This window comes from Apodemus sylvaticus, chromosome 9, assembly GCF_947179515.1.
Source record: "Apodemus sylvaticus chromosome 9, mApoSyl1.1, whole genome shotgun sequence".
NCBI lineage: Eukaryota > Metazoa > Chordata > Mammalia > Rodentia > Muridae > Apodemus > Apodemus sylvaticus.
The window spans coordinates 21,392,322-21,410,916 of record NC_067480.1 but is presented as its reverse complement, the minus strand read 5'-3'; the positions used below and the strand labels follow the sequence as shown (position 1 = coordinate 21,410,916).

At 44.6% G+C, this 18,595-nt stretch overlaps 2 protein-coding genes across 2 annotated transcripts; both read left to right on the top strand.

Moving 5' to 3' along the window:
* Window positions 1-225: 225 nt before the first annotated feature.
* LOC127692810 (olfactory receptor 12-like) lies at window positions 226-1,185 on the top strand. The gene has a single exon (XM_052193408.1). The coding sequence runs from the start codon at window positions 226-228 to the stop codon at window positions 1,183-1,185; it is 960 nt and encodes a 319-aa protein (XP_052049368.1).
* Window positions 1,186-7,984: 6,799 nt separating this feature from the next.
* On the top strand, window positions 7,985-8,955 carry LOC127692670 (olfactory receptor 12-like). Its single transcript, XM_052193272.1, is given in 2 exon segments — window positions 7,985-8,171; window positions 8,174-8,955. Coding segments are annotated over 2 exon segments (969 nt in total).
* Window positions 8,956-18,595: the final 9,640 nt, after the last annotated feature.

Genomic DNA, 18,595 nt, shown 5'->3' with positions numbered 1-18,595 from the left:
CCTCAGAGCTCAGCTCAGACGGGGCTCAGCACATCTCCAGGAACTAAAACTCAGAGGAAATGCCCTCTTTCAGACCACACTGGTTCATCTGGAAGGTGATCCAGGCCTCTGGGCTTGTGGACAGTATGTCATGGATGCATCTCAGCTCCCCATGGGACATGTGCCTTTAGAGTTGAGGACTGTTTCCTTCTGCCTCCATCTTCCTCCATGCAGCAGAACCCACTCATGGCCACAGCTGATGACAGAAATGGAAGTGTCACTCCAGTGTCCTTGCAGGGGTTCGTGCTGGTGGGATTTGGGGGAGGTGCAGAGTCCCAGGCCCTGCTCTTTGCTATCTTTTTGACACTGTACCTGGTGACCATCCTGGGCAACCTCACCATGATCGTGGTCATCACCCTGGATTCCCGCCTGCACTCCCCCATGTACTTCTTCCTCAAGAACCTGTCCTTTGTCGACCTCTGCTACTCCTCTGCCATTGCTCCCAAAGCCATGGCCAACTTCTATTCCTCCAAAGCCATTGGAGTTGCTGGTTGTGCTGCACAGCTATTTTTCTTCTCCTTCCTGGGAACAAGTGAGGCTTTACTTCTTGCTGTGATGGCCTATGACCGCTTCATGGCCATCTGCAGTCCTCTGCACTACCCGGTGACCATGTCCCCGACAGTCTGTGCTTGCCTTGTGCTGGCTGCCTACTGTGGAGGTTGCCTCAATTCCATTGTGGAGACCAGCCTCACCTTTCAACTTCCCTTCTGTGGCTCCAATTACATCGACCATTTCTTCTGTGATGTGCCCCCGCTGCTCCAGCTGGCTTGTGCCAACACCTCTGTCAATGAGCTGGTAATGTTTGTCATCTGTGGCTTCATTCTCATGGGGGCAACATTAGCAATCCTGATTTCCTATGGTTACATCACTGTGACCATCCTCAGCATGCACTCGGGATCCAGGAGGCACAAGGTCTTCTCTACGTGCGGCTCCCACTTGACAGCTGTGTCCTTGTTTTATGGAACTGGGATTGCTATATACGGCCAGCCAGGAGGTGTGGCATCTAAAGAGCAAGGCAAGGTGGTCTCCATCTTCTACACCCTGGTCATCCCCATGCTCAACCCCCTCATCTACAGTCTTCGGAACAAGGATGTGAAGGATGCCCTGTGGAGGCTGAGACAGAGACAGAAACATACAGCCATGTAAAAGAAGGTATCCTGGGGATGGAAGGAAGGGTTGTGCAAAAGACAATCTCATCACTAGAATAGTTTATGCATGGTTTGAATCTTGTTTTCTTGCTTGCTTTTGGATAGTTTTCTATATGCTTTCCTCCTCTTGGCATTTGTGTGTGCCTTCTTCCATCCCCTTGTATTCCAGGAGTATCAATGTCTCTCAGGGTAGACAGCACTGTAGTAGGACAATTATCTACAAGGATGAGGTTGCTCTTTGGAGGCTGAAGTAATCACCCCCTGAGAACCAGTTTTTCCTTCGAACAACAAGGGGTTTCTTGGGCTGTTCTCTAAAACTAAGAAGACCTCCAGTGATGAACATGACCAACCACACAGCTCTACTTGCCCTCTGTCCCAATTCTCATCCCATTTCAACTTAAAACTCTCATCAGTGTCCCACTAATGGACTCAGGTATAGCTGGACCTTGCTATTCTCTCCGAAAAATGTAGTTAAATTAATTAAACTTCCTCTCTCTGACTCTAGCCATCACTTGAATCTATGGCATATAAGGTCAGGTGGCTAAACCTAGCCTATTGAGAGCCTGAGCTTGGAACTGGGCCTTGTACCTTATCTACTTATTAGCTAAAGAAAATGTATGCTAATTATGTGTGAATTTTCATTTTATATATCAATTTGAACTAAATCTTTTTGGGGAAGACTTTATTATGTAAACACCAGTTAACACATATCCACAGAGAACTTCTAGGAACATATGAATTTATGACAACCTTAAAGTTGGAATCTTGGTCACAACATTAATGTAGCAAAGCAGATTTACCAATATCTGAAGGAACATTGAACCTAAGCTTTTGACAGAACAGAATGCATTGGGATCACGTATTTATTTGGTTCAGTTCATCCTCAAACTTTTGCTGTTGCTGTTGCACAACCTAAGTAAACATCCCTGGGGTTAGATTTTAAACTGTTGTCTTTGGTGGTATTTGTTTAGTTCCAAGCCAGACTGTAAGTAATTCTTGGGTCTCTGTGTTTTAACTAGGATGAGCTTGTGATGGCAATGTTGAATAACTGATTTAAAAAAAAAAGAATGAACAGAAGAAAGGGAAAGAAAAAACCCAGATAACCAGCCTGACGGGGAAATCAAAACTCTGTATTAATATCACATGAAAATATGCATACAACAAGAATAGCAATTCAGAGACACAGACCAACAGCTAAACCCAATTGCATTTTAGGATTACATGAGATTCCACCCAAACTTCCCCTGTCCATCTTAGCCCTGGTACCAAGAGATAAAGAATCCCTAAGTCCCATCTGTAGGTCCAAATTTTCCCAGCATGTCCAGCTCCCATTGCCGACAGGAAAGGAGCCCTCAGACCCCACTATTGGGCCCAGACTCTCCTGCTTGCACAGTACCTAGCACCAGTGGGTAAGAAGTCCCAGTGAACTCTCCTCTACACTTACACGGTTCCCCTTGACTCCTCTGATGACAGGTAAGCTTCCCCTTGACCATCAGCTTCAGGCCCACAGTTCCACTCAACCAGCCAATTCCAGATGTTAAACTTCCAGTATAAAACCAGAAACAACCCCAAAAAACTAAGACAGCATGTGCTCTCCAAAAAATGACTAATCCTATAGTAATAGACCCCAATGAGAATGAATGTACTGGCTGGTTTTGTGTAAACTTGACACAACTGGAGTTATCACAGAGAAAGGAACTTCAGGTGAGGAAATGCCTCCTTGAGATTCAGCTGTAAGGCATTTTCTCAATTAGTGATCAATTGGGGGAGGGCCCATTGTGGGTGGTGTCATCTTTGGGCTGGTAGAGTTGGGTTTTATAAGAAAGCAAGCTGAGCAAGCCAGGGGAAGCAAGCCAGTAAGTAACATCCCTCCATGGCCTCTGCATCAGCTCCTGCTTCCTGACCTGATTGAGTTCCAGTCCTGACTTCCTTTGGTGAACAGCAACATGGAAGTGTAAGCTGAATAAACCCTTTCCTCCCCAATTTGTTTCTTGGTCATGATTTTTGTGCAGAAATAGAAACCCTGACTAAGACAATGACCTCAAAGATCTTCCTGAGAGAGTCCAAAAGAACAATGATAAATACATTCAAATTACTCAAAGAAGACATGGCCATAATCTCAGGACAGAAAACCAAAGGGTATAGAGATAATGGAGCCAAGATGTGAAAACAGAACTCAACAAAGAGGTAGAATTTCTGGAGAAAAGTTCAACTGAATTGGTGAAGTTGTTATTGATGTTTGGTTGGGATTTTTGTTTTGTTTTGTTTTTCTAAGAGAGAGAAAAAACATGGGATTGAGTGGATAGGAAGGGATGTGAGGATTTAGGAGTTGGGGGAGGAGATATATCCAAAGTATATTGTACAAAATTCTCAATAAAATATAGAAAATAGCTTTTCTTTTTTTTTCTTTTGACAACTACCACATCTCTAGCTTCTTTTTTTAAATTTTTTATTTGATATAATTTATTTACATTTCAAATGATTTCCCCTTTTCTAGCCCCCCACTCCCCGAAAGTCCCATAAGCCCCTTTCTCTTCCCCTGTCCTCCCACCCACCCCTTCCCACTTCCCCGTTCTGGTTTTGCCGAATACTGCTTCACTGAGTCTTTCCAGAACCAGGGGCCACTCCTCCTTTCTTCTTGTACCTCATTTGATGTGTGGATTATGTTTTGGGTATTCCAGTTTTCTAGGTTAATATCCACTTATTAGTGAGTGGTACCATAATTCATGAAATTCTTAGGCAAATGGATGGAGCTAGAGAACATCATACTAAGTGAGGTAACCCAGACTCAAAAGGTGAAAATAGCTTTTCAAAAGCAATTTAAAAATAAAAATTTAATCAGATAAACATTTCAAAAGCTAGTTGGCTGAAATAGGCAATACATGAAGGGAACTTATTTATCTTCCCATTGCCATCATAGGAGTCATAGCAAAGCCTGGTTAACCCAGGAACTCACTACAGTCAAGGTCACAGTGTTTCATTAGGAAAACAGTTTTCAGAAACAGAACCACAAACATCTGAGACACAGGAACACAACTGCACCATTAAGAGGTATAGATGTGCTCACTGAGCACCAGCTCACCATGTCTACCAGACGTGTGTCATGTGAAGGTGGTGAAGAACAACTTTTATGAGTGATAAGAAATCTAGGCCTCCATTGCCATACAGAGACAGACTCCGTGTTTCTGAAGGGAAACAGTGTGTCTGTGACTAACCGATATATACATAGGATGCTACTCATAGGGCACAAATAGCAGAAACACATCAGAGGCACATATAACCCATCCCTGATGCATTCCAGGCCAGGATAGAAAGGATAATGCTGGACTGTCTGTGACTAGAGGAACAAGCAGACAATATTCTTGTCGGACACAAAGAGAAGCTTGACAGAAGCATCAAACCCAGGCATCAACCAAGCAGTGACTTGTGAAGAGTGCTCCAAGACAAGGATATTAGCAAGGATGTCCTCAGAAAGATTCTAGCTTTTCAGAAGATAAGGTCAATAGTTAACATATAGGACCTCATGAAATTAGAAGAAGCAAACAAAGCAAAACAAAACAAAACTTCTGTACACCAAAGGACACAGTTGAATAAATGAATAGACAGACATAAAATAGAAAAAAAATTTGTTATAAACATTACAGAGGATTTATCTAGACTATCACAAAAACCAAAGCAAACAAAACAAAACATAAAACCTAAGACATTCTCCAAGTAGATGGTTGAAGTGGAAACTTCTGGTTTGTATGGAAAGTCAGTTATGTTGAAGAGGCCAAAGTAGCAGTCCAAACGCCATTTTAAGTTGCTTGTCCTCAGAATAACATGGCTCCACCATTGGGTTCTGGGAAAGAGGTGGCAAAGTGTTCTCGAAGTTGAAAATAGCACCATTTAAAATAGCTGAGTCATACAACCAACGTAGGTGTCCAGTGGATGAGAAAAGCATGGTATGCAACCAGAATGAGACTTTGCCAACCATAAGAGGAATCAACCTATTTCATCTGTCAGAAATTGGATACAACGAGAGCTAGTCATATTAAGTAACCTAAGACAAGTACCGTGTTTTCTCTTATTTGTGGATCCCAGATTTTACATAGATACATAAAACCATATGTGTACCTATGCCATAAGGGGAGAAGTAAAACTGGGGGAACAGGAAGCAACACCAAGGGAGTGAGCTAAGTAAACAGTGGGTGTTAGGGGTGTGAGAGAGAGGCTGTTCAACACATATACGTAACTTGAAATTAAAATTTTTAAAGAAAAAAAAAAGATGTAAAACTGCCTGATATGTTATCAGGGAAAGTGTCAAGTCCAGGACTGGTAAGTACTCTGATCCAGGTGTATGAAGACACCAATCAAAGTCACAGGCATGCAGTCACCAGGGGACACATGGTCAACCACTGGGGGAGAGCAACGGCTCACTGCAGTCCAGGAGAAGCACTTCCCCTTAGTTTGGATAGTTGCTATTATTACTGCCTTGGATTTTGAATCCCTTTAAGCAGGAATTGTATTGCTTAAAGGAATTTAATTATTTAAGTGGATGGGATCAGCAGGGGAAGGGCTGTGGCTGGGGGTGGGAACTACACCACCTGGGAGACTGTTCTAATGAGGAGCACTGGTCTTTCTTACATGACTCTGCCATACTCCTGATGGTCCTCCCCCGAGTCTCTGAGGAACAAAGCATCCTGCCAATAGACCAAGAGAGGAAGCCATGAGAAAGAGGTTGACTGGAGCCAATGATGCACCTCTGAAGCTCAGAGGCAGGGTGAAGTTCCAGACACCACAGAGAATGGCCTCCTTCTAATTGGACACTGGAGGCCAAGAGTCCCAGCCCTGCTAGATGGAGACAATCCTCCCAAGCAAGGCAAACTCAACACACACTGCCTGTCTGAGAGGAAACAGAGAAAAACCAAGGCAAGGGAGGCAGGAGTCTTCCCTCTTTACAGGACTTAGAACCTGAGACAGCAAAAGCATTCACACCAGACCCTCACAGATACCTGGGTGCCCACCTCTGTCCACAGTTACCTTGTTCCACTGCCAAGAAAGCTGGAAATCACCTTATGAACAGGAACCACAGATGCCCATCTTCATAAAAGACCAGGCTTGCCAGCCTGAGGATGCTGGGAGATAGGTGCTGGCTGTGTAACCTTATTGCAGACCAGACTGTCACCTAGATATGGTAAGTGTTTCACCTGTCAGGACTGAAAATGTAGGAGAGTTGGTGGCTAGAGGGTAGCAGGATCAACATTCAGTAGGAAGAGATAGACTGCCTTAGCAGTAGGACTGTTCCTGCCCCGAAGAACCTGTTCAGAGCCTGTAGTACTGGAGCCTCCACCCTAGGCTCAGCTCATTAAATAAAATCTCCAATTCTGCTGGTATGCGGAATAAAACTCTATGTTCAACCAGATCACAAGAGGCAGGGATGGTTCAGGCTCAGAAGGGGCAGGGCTGAGGTGAACACAGGTTATCCCTTCATTTCACTACCACAAGGCGTTCTTTCCACTGACTCTGTGGGCATCCTGTATCCCTAGAAAACTGGAGAGACCAGGTTGGTCCCTGCTCCAGCAGAAAGCAAAGATCCAGATGTGGCATGCATATACTCATCACGTTTACCACAATGGAAACCTGTGTGGTCAGTCCTGAGACACCCATGGTGCATGTATGTCAAGAGTGAACACAGAGCCCTGTGTACCCTAAGATGAAGAGAAAATGACCATTTGAGCTTGCACTGGGAAATTGTATTCCATAGTATATGGTGGACTCAAACAGGACCTCAATGATCCATGTCCCCACTGTATGTGGTACACTGAGGATGGCAATGGTGAGTTTTGCAACAACCAAACCCATAGCATCCCATTCATAGCATCCTTGAGCCCCAAGGGTGATGTGGAGTAGACACCTGGCCCTATCTAGCCAGGCTCCCAATGCCAGAAGCCTCCTGCATCCATCTCAGGGACCTATAGAGTTGTGACCCAGGGCCGGCCCCAAAAGGGTGATCCTCTCCTACTGTTGTTGTCCCTAGGATGAAGAGAAAGTAACTGGGAATAGGGAGCAGGCACTAGGCAGATGGTATTCTGTCTGCTTTTCCAATTGAAAATGTAAACCCCAAAGCTGAAGTGAAGTAGATAACAGAGATGTCAGGGAGATTAAGTTGGAAGTCAACATGCCTGGGCACCAATCTCACTGTTTCTCAGAACATGGCCCTAGGACGCCCACACATCACATATAGATGCTGACAGGCAGAAACCCCTAAGATGCTCAAGTAAACAGAGGTTCTACATGTTGATTGCATCTATGGACCAGGCCTAGAGTAAGAGCTACCTAGGGGAGATCAGAGCCCTGCAGGTAACAAAGGCACAGCCCCAGGATCAGCAGACCCTCATGTCCATTTTAAGGACAGTGGGTAAGATGGAAGGATAGGGAGGTGGGGTTCAAGAGTGGCTCCTAAATGGTGTCACTCAGGAATGTCCTTGAAGGTGGATAGCGAGCAACCCAGAGGCATCTGTAGGGATGCTGAAGTCTGTCACTAAGAGTTTCTTGGCTCAGGAAATCTCTTTGCACCCTCAGATGCACAGTTCAGCTTCATACAAGACAGGGCTCAGCACATCCTCACGAATCAAAAATCAGAGGGAATGTCTGCTTTTAGGTTAGACCAGCACAGCGGAGCATCTGGTGAACTTTTGCACAGTGGACAGCAACGGCAGCAACAGGTACCTGCAGGCTGTGGAACATCCGACAACACCAATGAGAGCTTCTCCCTCTCTCTGACCTCAGCTTCCTCCCTTTAGCTGTCCTCACTCATGGCCACAGCAGTCCATAGAAATGGAAGCCTCTCCACAGTGTCTTTGCACGGGTTTGTGCTGGTGGGATTTGGGGGAGGTGCAGAGACACAGGCCCTGCTCTTTGCTGTCTTCCTGGTCCTCTATATGGTGACCGTCCTGGGCAACCTGACCATGATCGTGGTCATCACCCTGGATGCCCGCCTGCACTCCCCATGTACTTCTTCCTCAAGAACCTGCCCTTTGTCGATCTCTGTTACTCCTCTGCCATTGCCCCTAATGCCCTGGCCAACTTCCTCTCTGCCTCCAAAGCCATCAGCTTTGCAGGATGTGCCACCCAGCTCTTCTTTTTCTCCTTGTTGGCTACCACTGAGGCTTTCCTCTTAGCTGTGATGGCCTATGACCGATTCATGGCCATCTGCAGTCCCCTGAGGTACCCTGTGACCATGTGCTCTACGACCTGTGCCCGTCTGGTCCTGGGCACCTACTGTGGAGGCTGCCTGAACTCCATTGTGCAGACCAGCCTCACGTTCCAGCTGCCCTTCTGCAGCTCCAACCGTATTGACCACTTCTACTGCGATGTGCCCCCACTGCTCCAGCTGGCCTGCGCCAGCACAGCTCTCAATGAACTCTTCCTCTTTGGCCTCTGTGGGTTCATCATTGTGAGCACCACCTTAGCTGTCCTGGTTTCCTATGGCTACATCACCGTCACCATCCTCAGGATGCACTCAGGGTCAGGGCGGCACAAGGTCTTCTCCACCTGTGGCTCTCATATGATGGCCGTGTCCTTGTTTTATGGGACTGTGTTTGTCATGTATGCACAGCCTGGAGCAGTGGCATCCATGGCCCAGGGTAAGGTGATCTCTGTCTTCTACACCCTGGTCATCCCCATGCTCAACCCCCTCATCTATAGTCTACGCAACAAGGATGTGAAGGACGCCCTGCGGAGGCTGCAGCACAGACACAGCCTTATGAAGAGAGGATGCAAGTAGGGATGAAATCAACATGAAGGAAAGAAAACATCCTTGCAGGATAAGAGCTGTCTTTAATTTGCTTTTTTTTTCTTATTCTGATTTGCTTTTTTTTTTTCCTTTACTGAATTCTGGCTTTATTCCTTTCTTCCATCATTTAATCCGTTTACCCACCTACCACACCTTTCATGACTAAAAAACATTATTCAGGCACTGATAAAATGTGAACAAGGCATTTTTCTCACCACAATAAAGCAAATGGTACATAGTTGGAAACATTACGAATCCCTTTCAATCTTGCTTTGACAGAAGGCGGGGTATTAAGACAAGAGTCTTTGAGACAAGTGTGGAAACCACTCTCAACATCTCCCAGCGAAGCTACATGACAGCAGAGTCCTCCTAGCCCATTCCCCTTTGTTCATCACTGAAGCTAATGTCAGTAGGTAGGAACAAGTCCCTGAGCATCCAAGGTTGTGGCCCTGAGAAGTTGTGTGCTGACCCATCTTTACACTGATCTAGTATAATGACTGGCTAAGGATAGCTCTGCAGACTGCCTCTTGGTTTACATATTGTTGTTTCCTCCCCTTCCTCTGCTATTGAAGCTGCCCTCCTGTGGGGCATCCCATGCTGCAAGCATGAGAAACCTATATTGAAGCTGGCCCCCAATATATCTATTCAACATCCAGTAAGATGAAGCCACAGTTAAACTCATGATTCACACTACCTTTAAAACTTGGCTTGGCTGCTTATGACTACCAAGGGGTCCTTTATTACCAGAGATGTCTCCAAGAAAGAATGAAGTCTCGGTGGCTACAACAACGTGAGGAGTGGAGGGAGGGTCGCCATTTTTTGGCAGATTCTGGGGATTTGCTGAGTTAAGGTTCTCTCTGGCACTGACCAGGAGCCTGCGGCCGAGTCCTGAGTGTGCCTGCCTGTCTTGCTCCCCATCCTCACCCTCCTCTCTTCTTGGCTTCTCACTGAGTGGCTTCTGAGTCTCACAGCCATCCAATATCCTGGGTATCACCAACCAGCCGGCTTCTATTCATGGGGCTGGTCCAGGTGCCTGGCCTGTGTGTGTCTGATTCCAGCCTTTGTTCCTCTAATATTCCTGCCCAGGAAACCTTCATGGACTGACCTCCAAGCAGGCTTCTTCCCATTTCTCCTCTGCCCAAACATTGCAGGTCTCCATCTATTTCCTTAGTGATCCACTCTTGCCTCCAGAGTAAAATATTATTCTCTGGTTTTATGTTCAAGTGATATTAAAGTCTTCCTTTCTTTGAACAGCTCTGGGCCAATACATTGTGAGTGGCACACATCTCATGGTTAATGATATTCTTTCCGTCTCTGTCTTCTCTTTTTACTTTTACTTTTCCCTCATACCACCCACCTTGCTGGCCCAGTTGGTCTTAGCAGTAAGGAAAGAGTCTTCCAGTCTTCTGGTCCTCTCCAGTTCTCACCCAATCTGATGACCACTTGTTATTTCCAACACTGTTTGGTATTCCTCTTTTTTCCCTCTGTTCTCTTCTCCCCTTCTCATTTGCTATGCCACATGGTAACATCTTCTAGCCTCTCACGTTTCCACGATGGAGATTTTTAGTTTCAGATGCTCAGTGCTGCTCTTTAGAAATCTTTCTACTTGGGGAGCCTCTTCCTGCTCTTTTTGTAAGCTAAGTCAAGTATGAGAAACTCCTTCTTTTATGTCTAGACTAAAGAGTACATGCCAAGAAATAACTGTTCCCTTGCATGCAATGTCTTTTTTCAGTTTCTTCCTTACAAGTTCCACTTTTATATTTTAACTTTGATAAGTTACCAACTTGCAAAGTATCCTGATATAGACATTATAAGTTTTAGCCCCTGGAAAATCTTTATAGCTTCTTGATTTGGGGTGTCATTTTCTGCTCCCCATAAGAAGCTTTTGTCAATATTTCTTGAAATAACTTTTCTTCACTTTCTCTTTCTGGTCTCCTTCCATGACATCCCTACTGGGTATATCTGCTCACCTGCTCGTTAGGATAGGACTCCCTTCCTCTCTGTGCTCTTTCTTCCTTTCTTTTTGGTCCACTGACTGGGTAATTTCAATATAAAATTCAATATACACTGTAATGTATAATATGCCTCCACCTCCCTCTACCTTACCTAGCTGCCAATTCATCTCAGTTCCTGCTTCCACCATGCCTTTCTTGGCCCATCATTCACAAGGTCACCAAGGAGATATGTTTAAATAAATATTTTACTATATCACTAATCTTTCCCAATACTAAGTAGGGTATCAGTAGGAATGGATGTGTCAAAGGGCCCTGATACATCACTATCTCTTTGAGAAGGTGTAGGTGAGTTCCTGAGTGGTGTATGCCAATTGCAGCAGAAGTTTCCTTAGACCCAGTCAAACTGTACTCTGGAATGGCATTGTTTCAGAAGTGGCCTGAATATCCACCTTCCTCCTTTTAGGATGGAAGATAAACATTCTTAAATTCTATAGAGAAGTTAGAGTCTCAAGTCAAGGAAGAAAAACCTTGTCCAAATTCAATCATTCCTTTGTGATCCCTTCTCATCTTTAACTTCCAAGATTTCCTGACCATATTTCTCATAGCACTAGAGTGGCCCATATCTAAGTGGGTGTGCACATGCAATCATGAGAACCAGGACTTGGAGAAAATATGGAGCTTGCAGAAACAAAAACACTTTGATACTACAGTTAAGAAATCAAAATGCTATCAAATGCCTGAGATAGATTGAAGCAAGCCAGATTATAATGGACTAAAACCTTTAAACTTACTGAAATTCTAAATGATCTAAATCATATATGTAACACCCCCATTTAAAAATAAAGACTAATGGAGAAAACAGAAACTTTTATAAAAGTATCTTCTTGAAAGTCATTTGGAGAAAATTGCCCACTTCGGTGAGTGGCAATAAAATAATTTACCTGCCAGTGTAAGACTTTGCTCACCAGGACCAGTCTTCACTCAGAGTCATCCTAGAAGAGTTCCTTTGTCCTTCTTTAATTACAGAAATTGAGAATACAGGCAGGACAGACCAAGAGAGACTTGATGACGACACAAAAAAGAGCCAAGCATCAGGGTAGGCAGCCCTGCATCCCCACAGATGGCCACCATGGTGGTGGCTCACTTCTGTCAAAGAACTTTTTGTAAATGAGACTGGAAGGTGGTCTATGAAGTCAGGTTTGTGATTGAGGAAGAAGGAATAGACAGTTAAAAACGGATAGGAGTGTTCACTAGATGTTTTAACACTCTTGTTTGAGATCTCTCTCATCAAGGAAAGGGTATAGACTCTGTGTCTTGTCAATTATAAGAAAAATATTAACTCTCAGCCAGTGGTCCATGTGAGCCAGATCCCGAGAGACTGAGTCTTTTGTTTTCTTTTCTCTTTTCTCGTGCTCCCTAATTCTCTCTGTCTTTCTATCCTGCTCTACCCCACCTTGGACTTGTATTCTTTTTATCTTAATTATTTGTGGTAGTTAGGGTCAATTTGAGGAAGCCCCCTCAGGATGAACAGGACCATAGATCTTCTCTCTCCTTGGAGCAAAGTCTCTGTCTGCCTATTGAAGGGGAGATGAAGAGTAACACGAGCTTAAGGACAGAGGAACATTATTCAATGCAAACATGCATACAAAAATTATCATTTAACAATATGCTAATTGGTTTACTTCTTAGGTGGTCTGATGTTTTCCAAATGGATCATTTTCCTACCACATGACATCTGAGAACCAACATGCTAAAGAGTAGTGATGTCAGGTGTTGAAAATATGACAGGACACAAAAGGACAGCTCATGAAGAAAGAGGGAAATAGTGGGAGGCCATGACATACATGACAATACTAACACTGTCTAAAAGAAAAACAAGTGAGTCAAAATACAAGTTTCCAACTCCTGAGAGATTCAGAAGTATAGCCCATCTCCACATTTAAGAAGTTGAGATGCATCTGTCTGTCTGTATAGTTACTTACTTATTTACTGATAAGAAACTTCAAGAGTTTAAGACTTGAGTTTACAACTATAGGATCTCTTGGGATGCTCTTGAACCAGGAGATACTCAGAAGATCTATTGTTTTATTTTAGAAACATGGGTTCATAAGGAACATCCATGAAGTTTCATTGCAGAGCCTCTCTCCAAAAGGACCTGAGAAGGGCCCTTCCTAGTTACATTTGCCAGGACTTTAGCATTGTAAAGTCACCTGGATGTTTCAAGTGGTTCAATAGAACCCGAATGGCTTAAAACATTCCAAAATCTTCCCTTTCACACAGCAGAGAGCTGAATGGTCCAAGGCCTGACATACAAGTAATACAGAAACCCAACAGCTCCACATAACTGAAGCAGCCCATAATCCTTAACTCAAAGCCAAACACTAAATAGTAGCTACTAAAATACATAAAAAATGTCCCCACTGGCTCAAGGGAAGCAAATCCCAGGGAGCACTGAGCATGGAGAACTCGCCAAGAGTCGAGCTTTCTTGGGAGTCCAGAATGAAGCCCAAACACTAGGTTCTCTGCTTCACCTCACACAAGGAATTGTGCAGCCGATACTGCCTGAAGTGGGAAAGTAGGAAAAGTCCCTTTAATAAAGCAATTCCAGTAGCTATGTGGCTATTCTCTCTTTCTTCTTCTCCAGGGTCAGCTTGATATGAATAACCAAGACCCTTATTGAATCTTTACTCCTGGCCCTAGCACACCAAAATTGTTATCTGAATTTAGAACATCAAAGCCTGAGTTCTGGCAACCATAACATCATAGGCTCAGTCACTTGTTCCCAACAGGCCAAGTAAAGGCACATTTAATGGACAGCAGAAAAAATGAGAAGCATCCATCTCTTCTCAGCCAGTGAGTAAGGTCAAATGCGGGAGATGCATTCAGCATGGTTATAAATTTAAAGGGGCACAAAGATATCCGGTGACTCTTCCCAAACCCATGTCTAGGGTTCTGACATGAGCTTTAGGTCTCAATAGAAGGCAGTATGTAAGCATAACTAAGCAGTCTGGTCAAGGTATGGCCCCACCCATCATCAGTGAGACCTCAAGGAAATGACATTCTGGAAAAGACAAAGCTATGGATAAAGTAATCAATGGTAGCAAGGAAAGTGGGGTGAGCAGATGGAGCAAGGGGAGCTCTAGGTCATAGCAACTACTCTGCAAGCTGTAATAGTGGGTGCAGAGAACTGTGTGCATTAGTCCAGAGCCATAAAATATGCAACTGCTGTGGGCTGTATGCCTCTAACATGTCAATGTGACTTCATCCATCACAATGCACACCCTACTCTAGTGTAGGCTGCTGCTGCTGGGATTCCATGTGTGGGAACTCCGAACAAGTCTGGACTTCCATGTTTTCTGCTCAATATTGCTAGACATCTATAAGCGCTATAAAAATTAAGATTTACCTTTTAATGTGGGCTGGTTATTGTTCTTAATACTGTTGTTGTTTTTGTTGTTGTTGTTTAGTAGACTAACTAAACACTAAGTAGACCACACTTCCAGGTAATGTTGTAGGTTAGAAGCCATATATGGGTGTGGAGACAAGTACAGTTAAGAGATTCACAAGGAGTTAAGACTGCCACGCTACTGGGACAACAGCATCTAGGGAGCAACAGCATCTACTCTGCATCCCAGCATCCTTCTCCCATGACTTGAGAATGAACACCTATTCCTGCTGTCAAGTCTTGTGACCTAGGCAGCAAAGGTACTCAAGTGGGCTCTTCCTCATCTGTCCAGAATAAAATTGATTGTAAGTGCTGACTTTGGAGATCTCAGTCCTTCAGAGGATACTAGATTGGGTATTGCTGGGGATTCAGGAGGACTTAGGTCAGGAAACCCTAACAGAGAGAAGTTTATGTTTATGGAAGTCCTTGTTTGATAAGGCACAAGACTTAATATATGTAAATTGCTGAGCCTGGTGGACCATCAACCAATGTATGCTGATTGGCAGAGGGATAATATGGGGGTCCTCCCATTCTCCTATACAGGCTGGTAGATGATGACATGTGGCCCTTCCAACTTCCCATTCAGGATGGTAGATGGATGACATGGTGGCCCTTTTGACCACCTATGCAGACTCCCAGATTCATACCAAGTTGGGAGAAATCATATCATCCTCAGGGCAGATCTCTTTAGTATGCCTTCCATTCTAGGTTACTGCTCTCTTGCATTTTAATGTATTTATAGAAACTTTAGTTCCTCATTTTCTGTTATTCGCTTATTTTTTGTTCTTATTTACAGTTTTATATATTGATTATCCATCACTGTGCTCTAACTGCTGTCTCAACAGCACTTCATCATGACTGCAGGGCTGCCCCCTTACCTCTCTATACTGTTATTTCTGTATTTCTACCTCTGTGACCGCCACACCACCACCCCATACCTCTACCCCTTATGCTCGCCCACTCATTTGCGTGCCTCACCCTCTTTCTTCCTTTCCCCACCTTCCCTGTTTTACTACTTCAATGCTGAGGCTCTTGGCTCTAGAATCTATAAGCTATACCTTCCTCAAGCACTATCCTGTCATGAACATTTATGAACCTTCAGAGGAAGCCAAGTGTTATGCACAGTGTTCTAAAGCTATGGAGTAAAGTAACAGATGGCACTACTGTGTGGCCCCTAATACCTTCAGGAAATTTAATTCATACCAAAAAGCACCTAGAAGGGCTCAACGAAACAAAACACACAACTAAAACAACTAAAGTGTAAAGCCTACTATAGGAGAAGAGGTATGAAATGCTATCTTCCAGACTGGTATGGCTGATGTTCTCATGAACAAACAAAAAGGTGAGGCTATATGCATAGACCTGGGCTGCTTATCACTGATATTGAATAAGGAAGTATTTAAAGGTCCCACCACTTCCCTAGTAGATATTGGCTATTACTTGTTGAGGGGGTGGAAGATTGTATTCATCGGTGGTGTCACCTTGAGTAAGTTGTCCTTGATCAAGTAAATAATTCCAGGCCATCTGTGCTCATGTGAGTCTAATGGAGATCAGTGGAACACATGCACACACACATAGCATGGAACACATGTACACACACACACACACACACATACACACACACACACACCAAGGATGAGAGAAGAGACCTTGTGGGGAAGAAGGGATTCAGAAGAATTAGCAGGGTATGAGAGAAAATACTGGAGGAACATGGTGGATGTGTCAAACCCCAGCAGTGACCAAGCTGTCTCCCATGAAGTGTGATCAGGGACAAGGACAAAAACAAACAAACAAACAAACAAACAAAAAGAATGAGGATGTTGTGCTCCATCCTCATAAAGACAGCAGATAGAGTCTGCAGAGATGAAACATGGGTGGGAGACATAGATAATCCCCAAGGAAGCAAGGGATCGTTAACCAAAGAGAAGAACTATTGCTTTAGTGCAGACAAGACATACTGGCTTGAATTTTCAATCCCTTGAAGTGGGATTTCTGTTAAATTGAAACAACAGAAATAAAGGGTCAGAAAGAGAACTAAGACAACTTACACTGGATGCTAAGTACACTGAAGGCTCAATGGCCTGAGAAGGCTGACTGATGGCCGTGGAGGAACAGGTTGAGCGGTCCCATACAGGGCTCCATAACTCCTTCCTGGTCAGCGTAATCAGAGGGAGGAGGATCAGGAAAGGTTATGGCCAGGAAGCCATGATGCCCTACTCTGATCACGATTTTAATAAGGGATAGTGGGCAAACTTGCTCTGAATTACCTGCCAAACTTCTGATAGGGCCCTCTCAAGTCCCTGAGGACCACAATCTCCCTGTCAAATCACCATGAGAGAAATTCTGTGAGGATGATTTTGTCCAGAGCAAGTGTTATACCTCTGGAGTCTAGGGTTATGAGTCCCATATGCTACAGAAGACATTGTCTCCTTAATTGGCCACTGGGGATTGCCAGTCCCAATATACTCCCCAGAAGAAAGAACCCAAGTATTGATGCCCAAACACTGCCCTGATAACAGTGGAAGGAAGGCCAGGAAAGCCAGACCTCACTTCTCACAAGACACAGAAACTGCTGCATACAGGATTTGCACACACAGTCTCTCAGAAGAAGCAGATCTACGCCTCTGCTCAAACCTATATCATTCTATGGACCAGAAAGCCATAGCTAACCTCAGAAGGGAAAAGGAACCCTGATGTCTATATTCAGCACAGGCCAGCCTTAGTAGCATGGGAATCTGGGGAGCAATCATGATAGCTATCTGACTTTGGGTGAGTCCTGGGTCTCACCTAGATGAGGTAAGGTGTTTGTGTTGCTTGTAAAGGATGCTGAATGGAGGAGACACACTGGGGACATCAGGGGTGTGTGTTCAGCAATAATTGTGAACTTAGCTCTGGTCACAAAGCTATTCTCTTGTGTGGCCAAGCCTCACATTATTCCCAGTCAGAGATAGTAGTGCTGAGAGGGTGCACCCAGGGTACATCACCTTGGCCACCAGTTCCAATTCTGCAGCTACCTAGGCAGAAGCTCTGAATCCATCAAAGGCAGTAATGCTGCTGACTTAAGAGGGGCAAGGATGACATGGGTACAGGTTGTCCCTTCACAGTCCCTGGAACCGGGATCTCGCACAGCAGAGCTGTCCGTGGCTTCCTTCCTCTTCCACTTACGTCTCTAGATGGATTATGTCCTTGGCAAGCTGGAGATATGATGCTTGTCCTTGCTGCAACAGGAAACCTAGCACCAGCTGTGGGATGGACCTCTCTATACAGAGCACACTGAGCACAAGGTAATCATATGTGGGAAGTACGTAGGTCCACGTATGATGCATCAGGAGCGAGCACAAAGCTTCATGCACACTTTTGAGCATGCAATGGGAAAGTTAATTATGAAGTGTATGGAGGGATTAGATGAAACCCTTCAGATTCCATGCCCTCGCTGTATGTCCTCCTGTAAGGTGCACATTGCAACCACGGAATCCATACAGCTCAGTGACTGCCCTGGGCTCCCAGGATGGTGTAGAACAGACATTCCATTCCTCTCTAGCCAGGCTGTTTATTCCATCAGTCCCCTGGAAAAATTCCTCTTGGAAAAAAATTAGTAACAATCACAGCTAGCCCCTATAGGACTAGCTGTATGTATTCCAGACTGTGCACATAATAATAAGAGAAAGTGTCCATGAACGGCTAAAAGACTCTGGGCAGACTCCAGCTTCTTCTTGATTTCAGTGGGAAAGAGTAAGACCTTATGAACCCCCCAAAGGTAATGTTAGAGCAGGTAACAGGGCTGGCAATGGCATCAGGTTAGAGGCCATAAGCATATCCCAAACATGTCCAGGCTCTAGTCTTGGTGCTTCTGAGAAGATGGGGCTGCTCTCTCTCCAAGATCTCCAACATCTGGACATGCAACCCCACACATCAAGCAAGCAGAGTCTGCACACTGATTGCCACTGCACACCAGCCCCTGAGCTTCAGCTGCTGAGATGAGACGAGAGTTCTGTGGGGGACACAGAGGCTCAGCCTCAGTGTGGGAAGAATGGTTTCCTGCTCTGATTCCATCCTACACGTCAGAGAATCACCCAGCCAATTTGTTGGAGGACAGAGAATTCTCCTGAACATTTGTGAATCAGTAAGAAGAATAACTCAGTTTAGGGGTGGTAATTGTTGTGGGGTGCAGTTAGTGGACCTCAAAACACAGCTACATCAACAGAACTACTTGGGAGTTTCTCATGTAAGT

Coding starts and splice junctions, on each gene's coding strand:
- LOC127692810 (XM_052193408.1), top strand. CDS start 226: ATGGCCACAGCTGATGACAGAAATGGAAGTGTCACTCCAGTGTCCTTG.